A 27,632-nucleotide genomic window follows, 5' to 3' on the forward strand; every position below is an offset into this window, starting at 1 on the left:
ATCCTTCCTTCTCTGAATCCTCATGTTTAAAAGAAAGAAAGGATTCCCTGTTGCACATTTCAGTACATTCTTTGCTCTCTGGATCTTTGCCCAGATTTCTTGCAGCTCCTCCCACTGATTTCACACAATTCAGACAACTTCCTTCACTTTGAATGTTTACTTTGTCTCCACTGGAAGAGAAGACTGCTCTAGTTTCGTCCTTGTTGATCATTCAGCTCTCTTATTAATCTTCTGATTGGGAAAGGTAAGCCTTAGTTTCCTTGTTATCCATTAAACAATGCTGCTTTTAGAAAAGCTATGCTTGTTCTCCACTATAATCGGCCAGATCTGCCGTCTTCTCCTAACTCTCGCTGTGTTAACCTGCTGAAGCAAAAGTAATCGGGGTTTATAGCACTTAAGTTTAGATTGGCATAAGCTTTCACAAAGGGAAGTTTGCTTAGGAAGAGGTTCCCTGAGATCTCACTATGGCTTACCAGACATCTTTATGGTTATGTCTCGATGGATTCCCAAAGATTAGATCTAAAACTTACGTTCCCAAACCCTGTCAGAGGCTGTGGGAGTGAGTGGAGGCCTCTCAAAAATGGGAACAGGATGAGATCATGATAGTGTGTATGTGTAATGGAGGGGTCCTCAAACTTTTTAAACAGGGGGCCAGTTCACTGTCCCTTAGACCGTTGGAGGGCCAGACTATAGTTTTTTTTTAAATAAAAAAACCCTATGAACAAATTCCTATGCACACTGCACATATCTTATTTTGAAGTAAAAAAACAAAACAGGAACAAATACAGCCTCAATGTTAATACTGTAGAGTCTCACTTATCCAAGCTAAATGGGCAGGCAGAAGCTTGGATAAGCAAATATCTTGGATAATAAGGAGGGATTAAAGAAAAGCCTATTAAACATCAAATTAGGCTATGATTTTACAAATTAAGCGCCAAAACATCATGTTATACAACAAAATTGACAGAAAAAGTAGTTCAATACGCAGTAATGTTATGTTGTAATTATTGTATTTACAAATTTAGCACCAAAGTATCACGATATATTGGAAACATTGACTACAAAAATGGCTTGAATTATCCAGAAGCTTGGATAAGCGGGGCTTGGATAAGTGAGACTCTACTTTAATAATATTTTTTTTCATGTCAGGAGCAACCGAAGTTGCTTCTGGAGTGAGAGAATTGGCCGTCTGCAAGGACGTTGCCCAGGGGACGCCCGGATGCTTTGATGTTTTACCATCCTTGTGGGAGGCTTCTCTTATGTCCCCGCATGGAGCTGGAGCTGATAGAGGGAGCTCATCCACACTCTCCCTGGGTGGGATTCGAACCTGGCAGCTTTCAGGTCAGCAACCCAACCTTCAAGTCACGAGGCTTTTATCCCCTAGGTCACCGGAGGCTCCTAATAATCATAATCATAATAAAGAGGGTTGGAAGAGACCCCTTGGGCCATCTAGTCCAACCCCCTTCTGCCTTTGCGCACCAAAACATAATCAAATCACCCCTGACATATGGCTACCCAGTCTCAATGTTAATCATAATCATAATCAAAATAATAAAGAGGGTTGGAAGAGATCCCTTGAGCCATCTAGTCCAACCCCCTTCTGCCTTTGTGCACCAAAACATAATCAAATCACCCCTGACATATGGCCACCCAGTCTCGATGTTAATCATAATCATAATAATAAAGAGGGTTGGAAGAGATCCCTTGAGCCATCTAGTCCAATCCCCTTCTGCCTTTGTGCACCAAAACATAATCAAAGCACCCCTGACAGATAGCCACCCAACAACAATTATTAAAATACTGTAATAACAGGGTTGGAAGAGACCTCTTGGGCCATCTAGTCCGACCCCCTTCTGCCTTCATGCACAAAAACCACAAGCAAAGCATCCCTGACAGATGAAAGGTGTGTGCGGGGTGAGGGAGGAGGGGGGAGGGGTGCACGCCTTTCCCTCCTCCCTTGTTTGATGCACACCTTTCCTGCCTCCTCCCTTGCACTTTCCTCAGCAGCAGTGGTGGTGGAGGGAACCGCCGCAGCGGGGTTTGTCCTCATGTCAGCAAAGTTTGTCCCCGCAGCAGCAGCCCCCGCCTCCACCACCGAGGAAGGTGTGCCCTGGGTGAGGGAGGAGGTGGGAAAGGGGCGTGTGGGGCGAGTGAGGAGACGGGAAAGACATGCGCCTTTCGCCCCTGCTCCTTTGCACTACACGTGCCTTCCTCGGTGGAGAATGAAGCCGCCACTGTGGGGATGAACCTCACCGCTGTGGGGACAATCCTACAGGAAGGCAGCAACAGCAAAAACACCCAGCGGGGCAGATAAATGTTTTCTGCCGGCCGCATGTGGCCCATGGGCCGTAGTTTGGGGGCCCCTTTAATCTCTCTGGCTCTTTCTCTCATAAATCTAATTCCTCCAGAGAGAATCCTCTCCAAACTAGCAACTCATTGTTTTCTGATGTACCCTACATTTAGAATAGCATTGAACTTTCTAACATGAGCATTATTTTGTTGTCTGTTTTGCTTTTTTCTCCACTAGTGAGCTTCCTAAATCCAAAATAAAAGATCGAGATCGAGAGAGAGATAGAGAGAGAGAGGTGACCAGAAACCAACTTATGGTTTTTGAAACTTTTGCTTGTTTAAAAATTCCAGAGTGGGACTTCCTAGGGAGTCAGATGGCTGCGATAATAGCAATGTGTGTATATGTACTTTGCCTGTCTGTGTTAAAAATTCAGCAGCTAGGAGAGCCACAGAATTGCTGATTATGCCCCACCTCTGCAGAAAGGTCTTTTTCACTCTGCCTTACAGCTGTTTGAATCAGCAGAAGTTCAAGGAAGGGAAGTTTCCAATTTTTAGGAAATATGGATAAAATAACCAGGGAACTTGCTCCAACAGACACAGTGTTGCTAGGCTTTTGGAACAGCAATAAGAAACATTCAAAGTTCATGATGAGCAGGATTTATAATTAGGAAACTTCTATTAACATCTAAATACCTGAAGACAGGAAGGATTGCAGTTACCCTACTGATGTATGTCTCTAAAATTAACATAGATAAAGGTAAAGTTTTTCCCCTGACGTTAAGTCTAGTCGTGACCGACTCTGGGGGTTGGTGCTCATCTCCATTTCTAAGCCGAAGAGCTACGGTCCGCATTCATCACTTACACAATGCACACAGAAAATGCTTTGGCATTTGGTTCAATCTATCTGAAAGGAATGGCCTTCCAGGTTCCAAATAGAGGGCTTTGCTTGGAAAAAGAGACAAGGGTAATCAAATAAAGAGAAGTCCTTAGAATAAGGCAATTCAACAGAGGGAACTGTGCACTGATACATTTTTAACACATACACTATTGGGTCTTTTTGAAATGGGGATAAAAAAAGCGTTTCTCAATCTGGGGGTTGGGGCCCCACCGGGGGGGGGGGGGGGGGCTCGCGAGAGGGGTTCAAAGGGGTCGCCAAAGACCAGTATTTTCTGTTGGTCATGGGGTTCTGTGTGGGAAGTTTGACCCAATTCGATCATTGGTGGGGTTCAAGGGTCTCTTTGATTGTAGGTGAACTATAAGTCCCAACAACTACAACTCCCAAATGTCAAAGTCTATTTTCCCCAAACTCCACCACTGTTCAAATTTGGGCATATTGAGTATTTGTGACAAGTTTGGTCCAGATGCATCATTGTTTGAATCCACTGTGTTCTCTGGATGTAGGTGAACAACAACTCCAAAACTCAAGGAGTAGCCCACTAAACCCTTCCAGTATTTCCTGTTGATCATGGGAGTTCTGTGTGCCAAGTTTGGTTCAATTCTGTCGTTGGTGGAGTTCAGAATGCTCTTTGGTTGTAGGTGAACTATAAATCCTAGCAACTACAACTCCCAAATGCCAAGGTCTATTTTCCCCCAAACTCCAGCAGTATTCAAATTTGGGCATATCAGGTATGTATGCTAAATTTGGTCCAGTGAATGAAAATACATCCTGCAGATCAGATATTTACACCAAAATTCATAACAGTAGCAAAATGACAGTTATGAAGTAACAATGAAAATAATTTTATGGTTGGGGATCACCACAACATGAAGAACTGTATTAAGGGGCCGTGGTATTAGGAAGATTGAGAACCACTGGGATAACTATGTCTTGTTTTTTTTTGTAAATATATTGGGAAATTGTGAAAAAAAGCTGCATAATAAACTCCATTGTTAAATAAGTCCTCTGAGTGTTTGAGGCTGAATATATTACATTCTGGGAGAAGAATAAAAAGGTGTATAGTAGGCCCTCCTCTTTTGTGGGGTTTAGAATCCCATGGAAATGGAAAAACATGAATGTAAAAAAACACCACTTTTTAAAACCATAGGGTGCAATCTACATAGTAGAAAAAAATGTGACACAACTTTAATGCCATAACTCAATGCTATAGAACAGGCATGGGCAACTGTTGGCCCTCCAGGTGTTTTGGACTTCAACTCCCACATTTCCTAACAGCCTGTTGGGTTAGGAATTGTGGGAGTTGAAGTCCAAAACACCTGGAGGGCCAACGTTTGCCCATGCCTGCTATAGAATCATGGGAGTTGCAGTTTTACAAGGTTCTTTGCCTTCTCTGCCAAAGAGAGCATTGAGCCATGACAGTTCAAGAGGTGTCAAACTGTATTATTTCTACTATGTAGATAGACTTTAAGAGAACACCTGTCACAGATTGTCTAGATCAGTGGTTCTCAACTTGGGGTCCCCAGATGTTTTTGGCTTACAACTCCCAGAAATCTCAACCAGTTTACCAGCTGCTAGGATTTCTGGAAGTTGTAAGTCGAAAACATCTGGAGACCCCAGGTTGAGAACCACTGGTCCAAATACTCCAGTGCAACTCTTAAGTTGACCATACAGATGATAGTGCACCTGTTGGTAACCTCAAGGTTGGATTTTGCATTGGGCTACCTCTGTACCAAGTTTGGAAACTAGACTAGTTGCAAGAACATTTAGGAGTGAGCATATTATACCTATACTACAGTCACTCCACTGGCTGCCAATAAGTTTTCGGTCAAAGTACAAAGTGTTGGTTGACCTTTAAAGCCAGAAGTTAACCATGTGATTGTGCTGGAGGATTCTCCTGTCGCCTCAGTCAGATGTCTGATAATTTATTTGATAGTCTTGCAGATCGCATTCATCTTTCCTCATTTTGCATTTCCCTCAAAGATGGCCAGTCGAGATAATTACCTTCGACAGGACTGGCAGATGGTCCATGGTGTCCCAATGATCTGCGCATTTTCCTTTGATTGGGACAGAATTGAGAATTTCCAGAGTCGACCTGATGATATTGTGATATCAACATTCCCCAAATCTGGTGAGTTCTCAGTGTCAGGGACAAGTACGTTTTCTTTTTAAGGGTGTTATCTGAAGTAACCATCTCACTTTATTTAAGAGTGGGGTCGTCCTTGATTAAAGATTACATTCCAGCTCTGCAATACAGCCCAAGGAATGCACCTTTGACTAAAATGTTTTAGCTGTGGGTTTGATTCAGATGTTAGTCACAACTAAAATAAGCTGATGTCGATGGGTGAACTCCCTTAAATCTTGCTATCATATTTGCTGTAGTCTAATGCGCCATTGAATCTAATGTGCACCTCAATTGTCAAAACCCCAAAACCAAAAAAATAAAAATAAAGTAAAAATGCTCTTTGTAATTTGGCCATTACAGTTGCTGCTTGCTTAGAATTCCTTCTTTAAAAACCAGAGTGTTAGGACATCAAAGCTTCCAGCAATATAAAAGAAAACCTTGGGAGTGTATTGATGTTGTAAAATGAATCTACTTGAATTATTACTTGAATTATTTTTTAAATTGTTGTATGGTCCTATTTTTATTATGTGTATTGTATTGTTTTATCATATTGGAAACTACCCTGAGTCCCCTGAGGAGATAGGGTAGTATATAAATAGATTATTATTATTATTATTATTATTATTATTATTATTATTATTATTATTATTATTATTCCTTGGTTCAAAGCTATGGAGTCATTGGGTCTGTAGTTTTACAAGGTCTTCAGTCTTTTCTGCCAATGAATGCTGATATCTCACCAAACTACAAATCCCAGGATTGCATAGTATTGAGCCATGGGCATCAAATTAGAGATGACGTCGCACAAATAGGAACTCCAGTTGCTCCTGAAGCAGTTTCCCCTTTTGCTTTGGACCAGCACTAAGGTTACTGTATTACACAAATCTAATGCCTATCCTAATTTTGGCAAGGTAATTTAGCAAAAAAAAAAAAGATGAGCATTATATTCGAGTCAATAGGATATTTGATGGAATAGTTTGCATTTTGAAAGAGAAATTGTGCTTTTCAGAAAAGGCACAAGGACAGCCTTCACTTTTTCAGTTTATGGCCTGAAAACCAGAAATGTGAATTCTAACCTTATACAGACACCATTCACTTTGCAACTGATGCCTCCTGTTTTGTTCAATTTGCAAATTGCGGGCCTTGTCCCTGGATGGCACTTGCGGAAACACCCACTTAGCAATATTTATCTTGATTTTACCATTCCAATTTGTGTTAAATGGAATGAAACATTATAGGCAAAGTGGACTTTGTCAACAATTGTAACATTTTTAAAAAAATCTACTAATTACAGTATTATTCCAGAACAGGAAATACAGAAGTGAACACTTGGAGAGGAAATGGAAACATTCAGAATTAATATCCATTCATTTTTCTTAAAGTTAAAAAAAGTATCAAGAAAATATTTAAGACAAAGTTTTAACAAATTTACCACATTTATATCACAGCCAGACTCTAAAGTCTTAATATGGGGTTACATCAGGTGAAATCCAGTTTACCCTGCAATAAGCTTCAGAAAACAGTTGTTCCTCACAATTTAGAGTTTTATAGCTTTATTGGTAATAAAATATAGAATTTTAATATAACAACAATAATAAAAATAATAAAACTTTATTTCTAGACCGCCCTCTTTCCCCAGAGGGACTCAGGGCAGTTAACATACATATAAATGGCAAACATTCAATGCCACAACTACTTCACTTAATATCAAAAGTATAAAATGACAATAACATACTCATTATAAATATATTCTAATTGTAATGGTATTGTGAATAAACTACACTTTTAATATGGTAGTATGATATATAGCATTTTTTGTTGGTAAAGTAGCAAAAGGACTTTTGATCTGTAAAAGGTGCTATTCATGTGTTTTCTCATTTTTTTCTGAACATTTCCTTCCTCCCCTATGCAAATTTGGCTTCAAAAATTTGTCTTAAAAGTTTGCCATACCAAAAAATCAAGGTCACATGACAGTCTTTTGTCACTTGAGTGAGGCTCGTTGTTTAAGATAACTGTTGGAAATTACAGCCTTCTTCAAACCTCCTCTAGTAATTTGTTTATCTATAATCCTGTTGCTTGCTTATTGTATCTATGTTCTGATATGCAGCTTTTTTCCTTGCTTTGTCAGTGTTTTTCAACCTGGGGGTATGTGTAGGAGGTTTGGCCCAATTATATCATTAGTGAGATGCAGAATGCTCTTTGATTTTAGGTGAACTTTAAGTCCAAGCAACTACAACTCCCTAATGTCAAGGTCTGTTTTCCCCAAACTCCACCAGTGTTCAAATTTGGGCATATTGAGGATTCGTGCCAAGTTTGGTCATTGTTTTGAGTCCACAGTGCTCTCTGGATGTAGGGGAATTACAACTCTAAAATTCAAGTTCAATACCCACCAAACCTTTCCAGTATTTTCTGTTGGTCATGGGAGTTCTGTGTGCTAAGATTGGTTCAGTTCCATTGTTGGAGAGGTTCAGAATGCTCTTTGATTGTAACTTAACTATTAATCCCAGCAACTACAACTCCCAAATGACAAAATCAATCCCTCTCCCCAACCCCACTAGTATTCAAATTTGGGCATATCGGTGTCAAATTTGATCCAGTGAATGAAAATACATCCTGCATATCAGATATTTACATTACGATTCACAACAGTGGAATTACAAAATTACAGTTATGAAGTAGCAATGGAAATAATGTTATGGTTGAGGATCACCACAACATGAAGAACTGTATTAAGGGTCATGGCATTAGAAAGGTTGAGAATCACTCCTCTATGTTTTCTTGAAAAGTTTTGGGAGGGCCTGCAAACCATGTAATCCGCTCTGAGACTAGCACAGAGCACAGACTTTTTAAGACTTTGGGACTGCTCAGATTGCAGACTTGCAAACACTTGCCTGCTGTTTATTGCAAAAAAGATGTTCTGACCAGATGGCACAGAAACTATCTCAAACTTATCTGTAACTGACTGATAAGTTGTGTACCTTTGTATGCTGAACACATGAAGGGCGTAAGTTAACCAAATATGTTGGTTTGTCTTAACCAAAGTCTACTTTCTTTTGTTTCTGGAGTGAGTAATATAAAACAAATTTTTCTTATGGGAAATTGGATATTTTTTGGGCACTGAAAAACACTTCTGAAGAACTACTATTTTTATGCATTGGCATATTCTCTGTGTCTTAACAAATCAGAGATAATAGGTTGTTCAGTCTAATAACTGAAGCAATTGCCTGTTCCTTTTTCATTCAAATCATTCTAGAAGTCAAAAGTCTAAGAAGTGCTTCCCGATCTAGGGGCCCTTCCATACAGCTATAGAACCCAGAATATCAAGGCAGATAATCTACAATATCTGCTTCAAACTGGATTATCTGAGCCCACACTGCCATATAATCCAGTTCAATGTGGATTTTATACAGCTGTGTGGAAGGGGTCTAGATGAACATTGGAAACCTAAAAAGTTTTTTAAAGCCCTTTCTTTTGCTCCTTTCTTTGCAGGCACGACATGGATGAGTGAAATTGTGGACATGATTTTGCACAATGATGACCTTGAGAAATGCAAGCGAGATGCCATTTTCAATAGGGTGCCTATGCTAGAATTTGTTGCCCCCGGGAAAATGCCACCAGGTACCATTTAGATCTATTTCTAGAAAAAAAACACCTTGTATTTCAGAGCGTGAGGATAAGCAGATAATTATTAAAGCGGACAGTTGGAATCAGAAGAGGCAGCATCAGGCTGACTTGATCCCTGAAAGAAGATTCAAGTTTTCTCTCTCAGCTTCTCTTTTACTACCTAAGAGCATGAGAGCAGTGTTTCTTCCCTTGCACAAATGTCTCCATTTAAGTAATTTCTTTCTAGATCTTTCTAGCATGTGAAGTGAAGGAGAGGTGCGATGAACAGGAGATGTCTAAAATCACTTATGATATCCTGAAAAGGTGCCATCATACCCCAGGCCTCTCAAGACATTGTTTACATCAGGGATGTGGAAAGTATGGCCCACTGACTTGGATGGACTTTCTTGCAGTCCACCATGGCCCCAGTTTATTGCTTAAATACAATAATAACTAAACACAGCTGTCTATTCTAAACAATATCTGGAAAATATGCACCACGATAAAGGTTCAAAGCATAGAACACAATATGTATATTACAGCATCATATACATAATAATGTTAACAATAATATAAATAATAATACAACTGATGACCAAATTCAGTCAGCTGTAGTGGCACACAGTCATAACTTACAGAGTAGTAGAATAGTCCTTTGTGATGAGGTATGAATAAGTCCAGAAAGATGAAGGAAAATGTCCAATATTATTGTCCAAAGTCCAAAATCGAAACACGCTCAAACTGTTGGGAAGTTTGAGCAGGGAACAACAAGGAAGTGAGGCTGAATAACAAGGTCCCCGGTCACTAGGAGATCGTAAATATCAAAGCAGGAACAAGACGAAGTGAAGATCAAACTTGATTCAGGAACAAGGCAAGGAAGTGAATTCACTCCGGTTTAACACGGGAGTCGTGGCTCGGCTTGGCCGCCAGGAACAGGAGAGGCTTGGTTTGGTGAAAACAGGGAACTGGAGTCGGTGAAGTGTTCTCAGGAAAACGCTACGTTGACACCGCAACTTGTCTGTAGTGCAAGGCACTTTTATCAAACAAAGATCAGATCCCAACGAAGGGAGACCAAACTCCCCAAAAGTTCCCAAGGGAATCTTCTTATCCACAATCCCCTCAAGATGCCAAGCGGTTACTCCTTCTAAGCTCTTGTTTTTCTGATCTCTGGCAACGCAAAAACTCCTTTTGGTTGAAGGGCACGGTCTCTGGGGAACTCTGGACATGTGGTTTGCCCACGGGAGTAACATCTCCAGTATCTCTCCCAATTAAGGAAGCATCTGAACTATCAACAGCCGGCAGCTGTAAGTGAAAGGAGCTCGAAGAACTGGGCAAAAGGTCAGAATCAGTTTCATCCTGGTCAAAGTTCATTCCTGGATCAGGTTCAGAAGCCAAAGGTGGCTGGGGTATGACAGTCACCATAATTTGGAAACAATTTGAAGGCACCCAACACCAACACCACTAACTATAACAGCACAAGGCAATTGTCAAATGAATGGTACGTGAACATTTCTGGTGAACTGATAGAAGGGATTGTGAAAAGAAATATCTGAACTGTGCTGGCTTGTTGGTGCAAGACCAAAGCTGGATGATAGAGCTGGATAGTGATAGAACACAGTGATGAGAATCATAACTCAACCATCCTCAGTTCAAATCCAACAACTCATGTGCTTACAGTTAGTTTCCTGTGTTGTCTATATGCTTTATGAAATAACTATTATTTTGGTTCACTAGGCACAGAGCAATTAGCTCAGATACCATCTCCTCGAGTAGTGAAGACTCATCTCCCAGTACAACTCCTTCCCAAGTCCTTCTGGGAAAATAACTGCAAGGTAAACATGTTGGAAGCAATAAAAAGACCAGCAAGTATTTATGCTACAAACTCATCTTGAGAAAGAAACAGAGAGGGCTCTTAGACTATATCTTTTCACATTCCCAAGTCTCCCAAAATTATTTACTTTCAAATTCCATTATCATGCATGCTGCTATTCACATAATTCTTTATCTTCTGGGTTGGCAAGTAAGGGACCAAAAGACACTACTCAGAATGTAGCCTAGTGGCTGCCCATTGCTTAACCTTATTGTACATTGATACATGAAAGCATTAGGTAATTTGCAAATTTTATCAGACTTTTCAGGTTTTCTGATGAATAACAGATGGTACATCCCTCCTCTGGCCTTGACGGATTGTGCTTTCTTAACTGCCTCTCTCTGCTTTTCTCTGCGTGGGACCTCAAATGGTCATCCATTCTAACCTTCTTTTTACCAAGCAGAAATGTAGAATTGCAGTGCTATCAAATGCATTTTGAGTTTGGCTATCATGCTAACTTGAACATGGAAAATAGGTTACAGTATAACACCAGACAATACATATCAGTTCATTGTATTTCATTGTTTCAGAAGTAACTTTTTATCTCATAGGCAGTGGAAGGAGAATACAGCAGAACAGAATTTGTCAAGACCTTGTAAATTATTACAGATATATACAGAAATATGTGTATGCATTATTAACTTACACTAGTGATTTTATCAAAGGAAGATATTTAGAGATCTTCAGGAGTAGTGATAGATTTTTGTCTTAAATATAGGTGCATCCTGCTGTCAATACATCAGTTACGTTTTCACTGTCTAGGTTAATCTGCAGTGGGCAAAAAATCCAGTACAATTTGAATCACCTTTCTTCTTGTTCTTCTTGTTCTTCCCTCCCTCCCTCCCAATGAAGATGATCTATGTGGCTCGCAACGCGAAAGATGTAGCTGTCTCTTATTACCACTTTGACTTGATGAACAAGCTGCACCCAGAACCTGGCACTTGGGATGAATATCTGAAGAAATTCATGGCAGGGAGAAGTAAGTTTAGCCACCCATTTGCTATTAAAGGCAATCTGAAATTTCAGTTCTTTCAGGAAATATAAAGTAATGAGACTACAGACTGCAGATGTTTGCTGCTATCCCGTGAAGTTAGATAGCTTCTCAAATAAAAATCCTGGTTAGTTTTTTTCCTTTTATTTAGGAAATGAAGGAGGCTCTTTACTTGCAGAAATAGTGTGAAGCCATATCTTTGGATGATATATGTTTATTAAGTTAAAAGAGGGTGAAGATGTGCGTGCTATTTTTGGAACAGTGAAGTTGGTCTGGAAAATGCCCCAAGTTTAAATCTGAATTAACTTTTTCTGTCCAAGGTTCACCTCTGAAGGAGAAAAATTACCTCAATTTCTCTCAAAACTCGTTGTGTATGGCTAGCATTTATTATGTCACTGACGGCTAAATGACATATTATGTGATGTGAATAGGAAGTCCTATCCCCATAAAAACAGCACGTTTGTGCAATCCAGTTTGGGACCAAATAGAGAGCTAATCTATATCATTATATATATATATATATATATATATATATATATATATATATATATATAATATTATATAATATAATGTGATAATATAATCCAGTTCTAAGAAGATAATATAAGATTATAAATATATAATAATTACTGTGGTATAATAATACAGAACAATATAATCTCTAAAATCAGGACAGTAAATAAAGAGCAACACTCTGAAAACAGGGGAATTCCAGAAAGGAAACAACCAGGGCCAGCTAACACCTCCCAACAAAAGATTCCCCCAGGCAGGAAGCAGCCAGGCTTTGAAGCTGCAAGGCCATTAAATGCTAATCAAGGTGGCTAATTGCAGCATTCATACTTGCTGCATTGCTATTCAACCTGGCCAACCAAGAATTCCACAAGGTAGAAAGCAGCCAGGCTTGCAAGCAGCAAGGCTATTCAGTGCTGTTCAACCTGGCCAACCAAGATTTCCCGTAGATAAAAAACCCTCAGGTTTTGAAGCCACAGCCTACTCCGTCCCATTCAACCTGCCCAAGGAAGGATGCCCCTATATAGAAAGCGGCCAGGCTTTGAAGCAGCGAGGATATTCAGTGCAATTCAAATTGGCCAAAAAACATTCCCCCAGAATGCAAGTACACAGCCTTCCAAGCAGCAAGCCTACTCCATTGTATTCTAGCTCACCAAACAAGGATTCGCATAAGAAGAAAATGGCCAGGCTTTGAGGCTGCAAGGCTATTCACTGCTATTCCACCTGGTCAACAAATGATTCCCATAAGCCACAGCAACGCGTGGCAGAGCACAGCTAGTAATAAATAAAACTTTATTTATAACCTGCCTACATCTCCCCGAGGGGACTCGGAGCGGTTCACGTGGGGACCGAGCCCAAGAATCAATAGATAAAAACAGAACACAATAACAGCATATATAATTAAAACAATAAAATAAATATTCATAGAATACATCAGCGGGTGTCAGAATAAAAGTGGAACTATTAAAAATGGGAAGACAGGCATGTGCAAAAAAAATAAAGCTTTATATACCACATGCATTGATCCTAATCTAAAGTAGGCTGGCTTTTTAAAGAGAAAAATCTTGCATTAATGGCAAACTACGTACTTGGTTTTAAGACACTTCAATTCCTATTCCACTAGCACTTCTGCATTTAAAAAGCATAATATTTTTAATTATACACTATTTTTAAGAACATCAGCAGCATGCAAAAATATAGTAGGAAGGGCAAACCTAAATGATGTCTCTATCGCCAGAGTAGAAGGATTTTCTAGGTGCTCTGATATTACACCTGTTACCTTGCAGAAATTAAATTTCTAGGCCCAGACTCTGTGGCTTAGATGTATTAGTTTAATTGTGATTTAGAACTATTTAGATATAATTTAGATCCACAATTTCCATGCAGTAACACATTCCGGCAATCAGTTTAACCTGTGGCAGCCCATTTTCATTCAGATTTCAGCAGTGCTATTAAAGGCTGAATTGGTCATGCATATGCTGACAGAACAACTTGTGCATAGAAAGCTAACTTTGCTGCCTTGTTATATTATTATGTTCATATTACATATTATTATATGTTTCACTTTTAAGTATCTCTTTATTTCTTTCTCAACATGTAGCAGGTTTTGGATCCTGGTATAATCATGTGAAAAACTGGTGGAATAAGCGGAATGAGCACCCCATGTTATATCTGTTCTATGAAGACATGAAAGAGGTGAGAATCAAAAGGGTACATCTTTGCAGACATTTTATGGGTAAAACCATTAAAAAAACACATTTGATAAGTGATACGTCAATGGGTGGTCCTTATACGGAATATCATATGCAACGTCTTCCTGGATCAGATCCCATAGAAACAACAGATGCCCTTCAATTCGGGAGCTTTTAAGTAGAAAACAAAGTTTGGCGAAAGAGGAAATACTATTGACTCATGGAGTATCTGAGGGCATTTCTATCCCATATTTCATAGGATCCAAAGCGTGAGATTAAGAAAGTCATACGTTTTTTGGGAAAGGACCTGTCAGAATCAGCTGTGGATAAAATTGTATGCAACACCTCATTTGACAAGATGAAGGAGAATCCTGTTACAAATTATAGGATGGTTCCAACTGCAGTAATGGATCAGAATATCTCCCCATTCATGCGCAAAGGTAAAGATTAACATGAATTTCTCTGAGAATTACAATCCGCCTTTCACACTTGGGGTTTCGACTGTTGCAGTTTTGATTATCTGTAGATTTGTTTAATTTAATCTCTCTAGGAATCTCAAAGTCCTCTAATATAACTCTAATAATAATAATAATAATAATAATAATAATAATAATAATAATAATATAACTCTGGCCAATTTCTGCTGGAAATTGACCATAGACTCATACTGAATGATCTAGAGATTAATAGAGGCAGAGTAGGTCCAAGGTAATTGTCAAGTATAGGCGAACAGAAATTTTGGCACGCCCCCCCCCACCAAACCAATCACTGAAAAATAAAAGTATTGGATAAACAAAAATGTTGGATAATAAGGAGGGATTAAGGGAAAGCCTAAATAAAGAACAATACTCAGGGGAAATCCAGACAGGAAGCAATCAGGGACAGCTAACACCTCCCAAAAAAAGATTCTCCCAGGCAAGAGGAAGCCAGGCATTGAAGCCACAGGGCCATTAAATGCTAATCAAGGTAATTAATTACAACATCCACACCTGCCTTCCAACAGACAAGAGCTCTTTCTCCCACCCTGGACATTATTCCACAGACAAATAAACCCCATTTGCCTTGCTTCCAACAGACGGCAGCGGGTTCCGGAGTGCCCAACGCAGGCCCTGGAGTGCTCGATGTTGGCTTCGGAGTGCCCGACGTGGGTTCCTGAATGCCTGACTTGGGCTCCGGAAGGCCCAGTGCGGGCTCCAGAAGGCCCAGTGCTGGCTCCGGAGTGCTTGACGTGGGCTCCTGAGTGCCCGACACAGGCTCCGGAAGGCCTGCTCTGCCCACCAGAAGGCCCGACGTGGGCTTCCGGAGCCTGCGCTGTGCCTTCTGGAGCCCGCGTCAGGCCTTCTGGAGGGACGGGTGGCCCGAAGAAGGCCCGCAAGGCCCGAAGAAGGAGGCGGGGGATGGCGCCATCCTCCCGGGGGCCTCACTTCGCCCCTGGAATGATTGCGGCACAGGCGACCGCCTAAATGGCTTCACTGGTGGACTGCCTCTGAATAGAGGGAATGCCTTTCTAGGTTCTCTAGGTCAGGCATAGGCAAACTAAGGCCCGGAGGGCTGGATGCGACTCCCTGGGTGCTTACCTCAGGCCCTCCTCATTTTCCCTGTCCTCTTGCAGAAGGATCTGGTGACCTGCCATGCCCTAATGCCAAAAAGATGGGGGAGGAAGACACATAGCATCTGAGAGCCCTCTGGAGCACTCTCAGCCACTAGGCATAAGGGGATGGCACAAGCGGCCCCATCCTTATGGCAGGATGACAGCTTGGGGAAAGGCACGTGGCAGCTGAGAGCCCTCCAGAACACTCTCAGTCGTCACCTGTCTCACCTTCCTCCTGGCATAATGCCAAGAGGACAGCCCGAGGATCGAGGGAGTAGGATAGGAAGGAGGAATGGGGCAGTTGCCCTGTGTCCAGCCTTCCTCCTAGCATAAGGATCAAACAAGTAGTCCAGTCCTTATCCTGGGAGGACGACCTGAGCTGCTCTGCCCCCTCCTGACCCTGCGTTTGCCCAGGCTCCCGCCCAAGCCGGCCCTCCCGACCAGTGCTCCCGACCAGTTTGCCCATGCCTGCTCTAGGTCCTCTGGTAATAGAGTTGGCCATAGAGTCATGCTGGAAAGCCTAGAGATTTCTACAGAGGTGTAGGTTATAAATATAACCTACACCTCTGTAGGTTATAAATATTTTTAAAATCCTGGTTTTCCCACTTTTATGGGGTTCCTGTGCCCCTAACATCAGTGAATTTGTCTTCTCCAGACTTTAGTCAGACTCTTAAATTGTTTTTAAAATAATAATACTTGTTAATTCATTACTTGTAAAATAAATCTGAAAACAGGTTGAGTCTCTCATATCCAAAAATCCAAAATACTCCCCAAATCCAAAATTTCCACATTGGCAACTGGCATCTTAGTTTTCTGTTGGCACAGTCTAAGCAAAATTATTTTTAAAATTGCGCATAAATTTTTTCTCATGCTGTGTGTATTTATAAAGTGTGTGTGAAATAAATATGCATATACTGGTATTTCATAATCTGAAAAAAATTCCAAAATTCAAAACAACTATGTCTCTAATATTTCGGATGAGTGATGCTCAACTTATAGTACTAAAACCTCCAGAAGTACATACAGTAGAGTCTCACTTATCCAAGCCTTGCTTATCCAAGCTTCTGGATTATCCAAGCCATTTTTGTAGTCAATGTTTTCAATATATCATGATATTTTGGTGCTAAATTCATAAATACAGTAATTACAATATAACATTACTGTGTATTGAACTACGTTTTCTGTCAAATTTGTTGTATAACATGATGTTTTGGTGCTTAATTTGTAAAATCATAACCTAATTTGATTTTTAATAGGCTTTTCCTTAATCCCTCCTTATTATCCAAGATATTCGCTTACCCAAGCTTCTGCCGACCTGTTTAGCTTGGATAAGTGAGACTCTACTGTATGTGCTTTTTATATTGTTCAAAAAGGAAGCCCGTGATTCTTTTTCCTTCCTTCTTTCCTCTATAGATCACACCAAAATAACAAAAAAGCCCAAAAACAATTCCTTTAAAAGGTAAAATTAGATCTTAGATTTTTTAACCTATATACAATTGATATTTCTCTTTCTTCTAGGCATTGCTGGTGATTGGAAGAATTATTTTACTGTGGCTCAGAATGAGACATTTGATGAAGATTATAAGAGGCAAATGGCAGATACAACACTGCAATTCCGAACGGAAGTCTGAAGCTCATTGTAGCTACAACAGAATTGCCCTTGTTCTCTTGTTTTATACAGATCCTGTCATTTCGTAAAGATCTAGGATTTCCCGGAGCCTCTGCTTTTAATTAGAGGAAAAAGCGAGTGCCTCCTCTTCCCAGCTAGGGAATTCTGAAAACATGCAGACCTGTACAAGCCTTGGTGATAAGGCTTGACAGTGAAAGGGAAGTTGTGATTTATTATATACTGAACTAGCAAGTCTAGCATTACCCAGGTGTCGTGGGGGCTACTGCCCTCCTGTTTTCATTCCTTTTTTCACATTCTCTCCCTTTACACCTTTCCCCTTTTGCTTTCTCTTCCTTCCTTTCCTCCTTTTTCTTTCTTCCCCCATCCCTTAAATCAAATCAAGTCAAAATCTTTATTACGGTCACAGACCAGCATAAGTGGGGTACATTGATTCCAATCTTTGCAGTGTCCTTTTGCACTCTCCTCTTTATTTTCTTAATTGGTCTTTTAAATAATTCTGCTGTTATGTTTAGGATCAGTTCAATGCTATAAGAGGACAATGTTATGATGCAGCTGTAGTGTTTTCCTTTACAGAAAGTAACTTTGGGGGTGGGGGTGGGGAGTTCGGATCTTGGCAATAATGGCTAAGTAGTGATCACTAATAAGGAACAATATTGGCAATAGTGACTATGTAGCAATCATTAATTAAGTACTAATTAAGTCTTGTAAATGAGGTGATAAAATTGTGCCCAGTAGAGAGTGTGCAGTGCATGTGTCGGAACAGGTACATTTTTAACTCCAGCCAAATATATATATCTTTTAGTTTTGAAGAACTATGGTGTTTGTTTTGCTGTCTGTGCCTCTGTTCAGAAGATTTCACCTCATTTTCTGTCCCTGTGGACAATTGAATTTTGAAAAATTTAGCTTGTTGTGGAAACAAGGATTGGTGAGAAAGCTTCAGTTGAGACACATTTTCCCCATGATAACTCTTTCTGGAGTGAATTTCCCTTCCAAGGGGTAGCTTTCTTTCACTTCCAGCAGTCTCACCCCTGGTCTTTAATTTTTTATAGTAGTAGTAGTAGTAATAACTGTTGACCAGCTATATCTGCCTAGAAGATCAGGGGGCAGAGGACTCTTACAAGTAAAACAAGCAGTCAAAGAAGAAGAACATGCCCTGGCAGAATATGTAAAGCAAAGTGAAGAACCTGCTTTGATTGAAGTCAAAAATCAGAAACTCTTCAAAGCATAGCAGACAAAAAACCAGTATAAGAAAACCACACTACAAATTAGAGCTGACAGCTGGCACAACAAAACATTGCATGGAAAGTTCCTTGACAAAATTGAAGGAAAAGCTGATAAGGAGAAGACCTGGCTATGGCTCACGAATGGGACCCTGAAGAAGGAGACAGAAGGCCTGATCCTTGCAGCCCAGGAGCTAGCCATCAGAACAAAGGCAATTAAGGCCAAGATCGAAAAATCTGCTGATGACCCAAAATGCAGACTGTGCAAGGAAACCGACGAAACCATTGATCATATCCTCAGCTGCTGTAAAAAAATTCCACAGACAGACTACAAACAGAGGCACAACTATGTGGCCCAAATGAGTCATTGGAACTTATGCCTCAAGTACCACCTCCCTGCAGTAAAGAATTGGTGGGATCACAAACCTGCAAAAGTATTGGAAAATGAGCATGAAAAGATACTGTGGGACTTCCGAATCCAGACTGACAAAGTTCTGGAACACAACACACCAGACATCACAGTTGTGGAAAAGAAAAAGGTTTGGATCATTGATGTCACCATCCCAGGTGACAGTCACATTGATGAGCAACAACAGGAAAAACTCAGCCACTACCAGGACCTCAAGATTGAACTTCAAAGACTCTGGCAGAAACCAGTACAGGTGGTCCCGGTGGTGATTGGCACACTGGGTGTCATGCCAAAAGATCTCAGCCGGTATTTGGAAACAATAGACATTGACAAAGTCACGATCTGCTAACTGCAAAAGGCCACCTTACTGGGATCTGCACGCATCATCCGAAAATACATCACACAGTCCTAAACACTTGGGAAGTGTTCAACTTGTGATTTTGTGATCCAGTATATCTATCTTGTTTGCTGTGTCAGATGGGACTCGGGGCAGCTTACATATGGGACGAAGTACCCATAGACAGAAATACAAACAATCCATCAAGCAAAAACATCATTAAAAATAACAAAACAGTTAAAAACACAAATTCAATCAAACATAAGAATATAAAACGGCCGTGTAACAATACTCAGCGAAAGCAGTTATTATTATCAGAATATACAGTTAACATTTTTTTTAAAAAGGCGACAGTAAAAAACCAATATCTATATAACGGAAAGGTACATAGCATTTTGAGAAAAACATATACATATATTTAACATCTTAATACAACTTACGTATACCATCATTAAGCATATCAGCGTTTTGCATACTCTAATCTAAAATAACAATGAACATAAAAATAACCTGCTACTCATCTAGTTTTCAATTCCTCCCTTAAACATATTATGCTTATAGTTCTATTACAGTTTTATATCCATGTATACATATTCTTTTTATTGTTATTCCCATACCCCTGATTTATTTTGTGCCACCTTCACCTGGACCAATTTATCTTATTTAATTCCCCCAAAATTTCATTGTTTCTGTTATAGGTTTGCTCCCCTCTCTATCACTGAATATATATTCAATAAATTTACTCCATATGCCCCCAAAAAACTGTTTGTTTCCAAAAAGCCTTTTTAACATTAATGTCACAAGTCAGTTTGTCATTGATTGCTATTGTGAAGACTTGATGTGATGACAGGGATGGAATCTTTTTGGATCCCACCACTGCCACCAAAATGCGAAGGATTCACCTTCTACCTCTACGTGTTCCACTTTTCTATATTATCGCTGCCACCACCTTTGAAAGATGCTTTGCTCAAATAATAAGCAACATTTGAAGAAACAGTAACTTGTTTATTTATAGCACAAAGCTTGATGGTTGCAAGAATGTTATAACTTGAGGTGAACGATGTTACTTCTGTACAGTAAGTGTTGCAAGATTTCTCAATAGTTTCACTGAGCTTAGTATGGTATCAGCTTTATATTACTTGTTTCTTTCAGTTAGGAATACTGTCCTTCTTGAACTTAGTTGACCTGTACCTGATCAAACTTGGATTGGGGAGTTTAACTGGTTAACCCTAGTCCTCCTTGACTTAGGGATATAGCCTCAGCTCTTTAGTTATTCCTACTAAAGGCTCAGCAACTTTAATTTTAGCCCTTCTCCGCTAAAACTCTCTAGCTGCTCAACTTCCTCCCACAATCTCTTTTTTTCGATCACACTCCTTTCTCACTGAACAGAACCAACTGCTCTGCTCAACCGACAAACTCCAACTGCCCAATTCCAACTGCTAAATTTTGAATTCTAAGGCTTCCACCAGCAAGGTGAAGCCACGCCCCTTTTCCTGGCCATGCCTTAGAGGCTCCCAGCTTCTGTATAAGAATAGCTGAAATATATAACCTTAAACAGTCAACCTAAACATAGCAATCATGAATAAAACACAATGATCATGACATCTTTACATACCTTCCAACCTGGAAAGATTATTTTTGCTTTTTCTAGACCCAGAATAAGCAAAAATAATAGAGAATAACACAAAATACATATCTATACATAAACATAACATCATACCTTAAACTCTAAATACAAACCTGTGAGTCTTCCGATCAAGGTGCTCTGGATAGAGCATCAGCTACTACATTACATTTGCCCTTTATATGTTTAATATCAAATGTAAAGTCCTGTAGTGATAAACTCCATCTCAATAATTTGTTATTGGTCCCTTTTACATTATCCAACCATCTTAGGGGTGCGTGATCAGTTTGTAACGTAAACTTCCTTCCCCACAAGTATGGTTTCAGTTTCTTTATGGGCCAAATTATCGAGTAACATTCCTTCTCGATTGTGGACATGCTAAGCTCATTAGAATGCCACTTCTTACTGAGGAATAGTATGGGCCTATCCTCTCAATCTTCATCAACTTGACTTAGGACTGCTCCTAGTCCAGTGTCTGAAGCGTCACAAGTTAAAATAAATGGGTTATCAAAATTTGGGGCTTTCAAAACCGAATCAGAAGTAAGGGCCCTTTTTAAATTGTCCATGGATTCCTGACACTTGGAAGACCAAATTACTTGGTTTGGGTGTTTATTTTTTGTAAGGTCTGATAATGGGGCAGCTAAATTACTGAAAGACGGAATGAACTTTCGGTAATATCCGGCCAAACCAAGAAATGATCTAATTTGTTTTTTTTTGTTTTCGGGATTGGCCATTGGTGTATATCTTTGACCTTGGTAGGATCAGGTCTGATACACCCTCCACCTATAATATGTCCCAAATACTTAGACGTATGGTTTCCTAACTTGCATTTAGAAGCTTTAATAGTTAACCCAGCTTCTAATAACCTGCCCAACACACAATCAAGATGCTTAAGATGGTCCTCCCAACAATCACTATAGATACCTATGTCATCCATGTAGGCTAAACAGAACTCACCTAAGCCATAGAGAACTTTGTCTACCAGCCTCTGAAATGTCGCGGGGCTATTTTTTAATCCAAATGGTAAAACAACGAACTCGTAGAGTCCTCCCTGAGTTCTAAAGGCCGTTTTGGACTGGTCTTCAGGCGCCATAGGCACTTGCCAGAACCCCTTAGTCAAATCAATACTACTTATAAATTTGGCTTTTCCAATTCTTTCTAGTAAATCATCCAAACGGGGCATCGGATACATGTCGTTTTGGGTGATTTTATTTAACCGCCGGTAATCTATGCAAAACCTTACGGTTTTGTCTGGCTTCTTTACTAACACTATGGGCGAAGCCCCAAGGGCTGTTAGATGGCACGATTATATCCAAATCTAACATCTCCCTGACCTCTTGCTCTATGCATTCGCTTATCTTACCCGTCACCCTATAGGGAAGGGATGCTATCGGTGCGGCGTCACCGGTGCATATTTTATGTTGCACTCCCTGCACTCTCCCGGGTAAATCCGAAAACATGACTTTATACTTAGCCAAGATTCCTTTAACCTCTCTTTGTTGTGATGGAGATAAGTCTGAATTTATGGTTACTTTATCCAAGTTTCTATGTATCTCCCTATTACCTTCCCAAAATGAAAAAGGACCTGTATCTTCCTCTGATACTATACAGTAAACATTTGCCGACCTATTTACATACGGCTTAATCATGTTTACATGCACCCGTTTCTCAATCCCTAATCGTTCATCTAGGATGTCACAGTTCACATGGTTCTGCTTCCTGACGATCCTCCACGGTCCGGTCCAGTCTATCTGTAGTTTGTTGTTCTTGTTGGGTGTTAAAAACAGGACCTCATCTCCGACGTTGAAGTCTCGGGGTCTCGACGTTGCGTCGTACCGGATCTTTTGTTGCTCCTGGGCCGTCATAAGATGTTCCTGGGCGATGTCCCTGGCCATCTTTAATGTTGACTTTGATGTAGTTGTCGACAGGAACAGGATCTGGCGTAGGGCTTGCTTCCCAGTGCTCTCTGATCAAATCAAGGGGTCCACGAGCCTTCCTTCCGAATAACAATTCAAAAGGCGAGTAACCAGTGCTGTCCTGTGGGACTGATCGATATGCGAATAACAGCTGCTACAACTTGGTGTCCCAGTCGTGGGGTCTCTGCTGGCTATAGGCCTTGATCATTTTCACTAGTGTTTTGTTCAGGTTTTCTACTAGGCCATTCGTTTGCGGATGATAAGGTGTGGACGTTAGGTGTTTAATTCCGCACAACTCTAATAACTTCTTCATTAGCCGCGAGGTGAACTGAGTCCCCAGGTCTGACACAAGCTCTCTGGGAAATCCAGTCCTTCCCCAAATTGATAACAGCGCATTGGCTATGGTGGAAGTTTCAATATTGGTCAAAGCCACTGCATCTGGATACCTGGTTGCATAGTCTATTACTGTGAGGATATATTTGTATCCTCTCCGACTGGGCTTATACAAAGGACCAACTAGATCAATCACTACCCGGAAAAAGGGTTCCCCAACAACCGGCATGGGAACTAAAGGAGCTTTGGTCTTATCTCTTCCCGTGCTAAACCTTTGGCAAATATCGCACGACCTGCAAAACTCCTTGATATGTTGATACATGCCAGGCCAGAAAAAGTTCTTGCTGATTCTTTGGGTGGTTTTTCTAACCCCCAAATGCCCTCCTTGTGGATTGTCATGGGCCACATCTAACAGTTGTTTCCTGTAGTTTACAGGTACCACTATTTGGGTACGTGTTTCTGGCTCATTCAAAGTCTTATGGCTTGTACTTTTCCTGTATAAAACTCCCTCCTTAAGTACGAACTTAGGAGTTTTACTTTCTTCTGTTCCTGTGGCGCTCTGAGCTTGCAAGAACAAAGGTTGTAATGTTTCATCTGCTAGCTGCTCTCGCAGTATCTCTTGTTTTCCCTCTATTCCGCTGACCAACTCAATGATGCTCGAACTAGACTCAGGAAGTTGCTCTGAGCTAGCTTGGATGGTCAAACACTTGGCTTTTGGAGTGTGGACCTCCATGTTGCCTTCATGTTTATCCGCTTCTTTCTGCCAATTCCTAACTTTTCCATTTAAATCATTCCCAATCAAACATTTGTATGGGATGTCCGCGCAGACAGCGAAGTCCCATAATCCTTCCCAGCCTTTGTACTTGATGGGTAAGGATACTACAGGGGTTGGTATCGACGGGCCTATCCCCTTTAAATTTATCTCTGAAGAGGGATGTTGGTATCTCTGTGGGACCACTTCAGGACGTATAATACAGACATCCGACCCAGTGTCTCTCCATCCCTGCGTGTGTATCTCATCTATGACAATAGATTCTAAATAGTCTTCAGAGATTTCTCTTGAAAGGATAAATAAACATTGTTTTTCTTTTGGCCTCGCATCAGGGCTTCTAGACTTAACTTCAGGTTCTACTTCTTGTTCTCTTGGAGCTCTATTTACAAAGAAAGTAGACCTGTCTTTCTTGATTAAGTTACATTGGTATCTAAGATGCCCTGGCCTTCCACAATGGTAACATTTTATCTTTTCCTCAGGCCTGGCTTGGCCTGCAACTGCCTCATGCTTCCTATAGGCGGTGTTTTCTCCTGAACCTCCCCTTTGCATCTGTGTGCGTGCGTGAGGGTAAAACGTCGGCTTTAGAGGTTTTTTTTTCTTTTGGTTCTTCCTCCTTCCTAAAACCTTCTTTCAAGGTAATTAGCTGGTCAATCATAACTGCAGCTTCGTTGGCTGTCTTTGGGTTTCGGTCTTGAATTAGCCATCTGTATTCTGAGGGAACTAGGTGAAAGAGCTGCTCCAGCTTCAATAGTTCCTTAAGTTGCAGAAAGGAATCTACTTCAGAAGTCCTCACCCAGCTGTCAAAGTATTGAGCTTGCTTTGAAGCAACTTGCGCAAAACTTTGGTGTCTGTCCCTCTTTAAAGTTCTGAACTTTAATCTGTAAAATTCAGGCGTCAACTGAAACTTTTGTTGTACCTGCAGTTTAAACATCTTATAATCTCTGTGAGTGTCTTCAGCCATATCACTATATATTTCTAGAAGCTTTCCACTAATTTGTGGCCTCAGATATAACATCCATTTGTCTTCACTCACTTCAAAATCTTTACAGCACCTTTCAAAGGATATAAGGAACTTTTCTATATCATCTTCCTTGTTATATCTGGGAAACTTTTTTAAAATTACATCAGGTGCTTCAGCTCTCAAATCCCCTTCTTGGGTATCAGCGTGAGGTTGAGAGTGTGTCAATCTTTGCTTCTCCAAATCTATTTCCATTCTCCTCAACTCTGCTTGCCTGGCCCTCTCCTCAGCTTGTCTCTCTTTCTCTTTTTCCTCAACCTCCATCTTTTTCAATTCCAATTCAGTCTGCCGGGCTCTCTGTCTCTCCTCAATCTCTAATTTCTTCATCTCTAACTGATACTTGAGAGACATTTCAGACAAGGTTACTTGTTCTGAATCTGAGGAGGAAAGCTCTCCTGCCTCCTCTGCCAACTTTTTCTGTTTCCTGGTGGCCATTTCCAGACAAGTTTTACCTCAGCCCTTTTACCTAAAGCTGATCTCCGGCACCAAACTAACTTTTGCCAAACGAATTTCAGGCACTGAATCAGTTCTTGTTACACGGATCTCAGGCACTGAATCAGTCTTTGTTACACGTATCCCACCGCTGCCACCAAAATGTGAAGACTTGATGTGATGACAGGGATGGAATCTTTTTGGATCCCACCACTGCCACCAAAATGCGAAGGATTCACCTTCTACCTCTACGTGTTCCACTTTTCTATATTATCGCTGCCACCACCTTTGAAAGATGCTTTGCTCAAATAATAAGCAACATTTGAAGAAACAGTAACTTGTTTATTTATAGCACAAAGCTTGATGGTTGCAAGAATGTTATAACTTGAGGTGAACGATGTTACTTCTGTACAGTAAGTGTTGCAAGATTTCTCAATAGTTTCACTGAGCTTAGTATGGTATCAGCTTTATATTACTTGTTTCTTTCAGTTAGGAATACTGTCCTTCTTGAACTTAGTTGACCTGTACCTGATCAAACTTGGATTGGGGAGTTTAACTGGTTAACCCTAGTCCTCCTTGACTTAGGGATATAGCCTCAGCTCTTTAGTTATTCCTACTAAAGGCTCAGCAACTTTAATTTTAGCCCTTCTCCGCTAAAACTCTCTAGCTGCTCAACTTCCTCCCACAATCTCTTTTTTTCGATCACACTCCTTTCTCACTGAACAGAACCAACTGCTCTGCTCAACCGACAAACTCCAACTGCCCAATTCCAACTGCTAAATTTTGAATTCTAAGGCTTCCACCAGCAAGGTGAAGCCACGCCCCTTTTCCTGGCCATGCCTTAGAGGCTCCCAGCTTCTGTATAAGAATAGCTGAAATATATAACCTTAAACAGTCAACCTAAACATAGCAATCATGAATAAAACACAATGATCATGACATCTTTACAGCTATATTCCAAATTTCCCTATACCATTCTTCTAAATGAATTTCCCTTTCATCTTTAGAATTCTTTGCAACTATCAATCTTGCTGCTGTTAGTAAACTGGAGGTCATTTTCTTCTTCTTCTTGTGTAAGTGTCATCTTATCATATATTGATAACAATGCTATTTCTGGTACATTTTAAACTCTATTTTTTATTATTGTCTTTATTTCTTTAAAAACTATTTCCCAGAATTTTAAAAAAATCTGCAGGACCACCACATATGAATGTATGAACCTACTTCCTGACAGCCTCTCCAGCATTGATTAGAATATTTACTGTCTATCTGATTTAGTCTAACTGGGGTTAAATACCACCTCCAAATTATTTTATAATAGTTTTCCTTAATTCTTATAGACATATTTTTAAGATAGGCGCTCCATGCAGTCATGCCGGCCACTTGACCTTGGAGGTGTCTACGGACAACGCCGGCTCTTCAGCTTAGAAATGGAGATAAGCACCAACCCCCAGAGTTGGTCACGACTGGACTTAAAAAGTCAGGGGAAAACCTTTACCTTTACCTACCCATATTCTATAGTCTTTTCCATTCTTAAATATTCTAGTTTTTCCTAAGTCTTGGTCCCCTAGTTCTCTAAAATGAACTCGTTTTTGTTCTTCTTCAAGTAACAATGTATACAAATAACTTATTGTATCTTTTATGATTTCATTTTTTTCTACCTCTTTGTATTATCATTCCCATAAATTTTGTATAGTCTCTACCCCCATTATACTTCTTGCTTATGTCTACTGACCATTTGTTCAATTATGTACTAGGGGTCATTTGTAAGTCAGATGTTTGTAACTCGGGGACTGCTTGTATTGTTTTTTTTATTGTGCTGTATTGTTTTTAAAGCTAGTTGCCTTGGGTTTCATTTTGTATTTCTTTTCATACTTCTGTTTTTCTGAATAAAAATCAATGAGGAGGAGGAGGAGGAGACCACACTTTTGTAACCACTTTTGTCATTGTTATATTAAAGGTAAAGGATTTTCCCTGACATTAAGTCTAGTTGTGTCTGGTTCTGTGGTTTGATGTTCATCTCCATTTCTAAGCCGAAGAGTCAGTGTTGTCCGTAGACACCTCCAAGGTCATGTGGCCAGCATGACTTCTGTTATACAGAAGATACAAAATCAACCAAAACAAAGAAAAGTGAGTCACACCCTTTTGGTGTAACTCATTTTCTACTCCTTTCTAATTCCATGTTAGTCTCCTACTTACACCTATCTCATTATTTTTCCCACTTTGTTAGGAGAAGTCTACATAAGGGCCACCAAACACAGCATTGCCCAAACACGAATCAAGGAACATGAAAGGCGTTACGTAATTCAACCAGAGAGGTCAGGTATAGCAGAGCACTTGATGAACCAACCTGGACACAGCATCTTATTTGAGAAG

At 40.3% G+C, this 27,632-nt stretch overlaps 1 protein-coding gene across 2 annotated transcripts; it reads left to right on the forward strand.

The window, feature by feature from the left end:
- On the forward strand, nucleotides 1-27,234 carry LOC100566688 (sulfotransferase 1B1). 2 transcript variants are annotated; one of them, XM_062957675.1, is made up of 8 exons: nucleotides 1-244; nucleotides 5,168-5,315; nucleotides 8,799-8,927; nucleotides 10,647-10,744; nucleotides 11,635-11,761; nucleotides 13,884-13,978; nucleotides 14,234-14,414; nucleotides 17,084-27,234. In XM_062957675.1, exons 2-8 carry the CDS (start codon nucleotides 5,168-5,170, stop codon nucleotides 17,194-17,196), a joined length of 891 nt encoding a protein of 296 aa, XP_062813745.1. In that variant the 5' UTR covers nucleotides 1-244; the 3' UTR covers nucleotides 17,197-27,234. The 2 variants fall into 2 exon arrangements, with proteins under 2 accessions (XP_062813745.1, XP_062813746.1); XM_062957676.1 differs by lacking the exon at nucleotides 1-244 and adding an exon at nucleotides 3,675-3,915.
- Nucleotides 27,235-27,632: the final 398 nt, after the last annotated feature.

Source organism: Anolis carolinensis, chromosome 6 (genome assembly GCF_035594765.1).
Source record: "Anolis carolinensis isolate JA03-04 chromosome 6, rAnoCar3.1.pri, whole genome shotgun sequence".
Classification (NCBI taxonomy): Eukaryota; Metazoa; Chordata; class Lepidosauria; order Squamata; family Dactyloidae; genus Anolis; species Anolis carolinensis.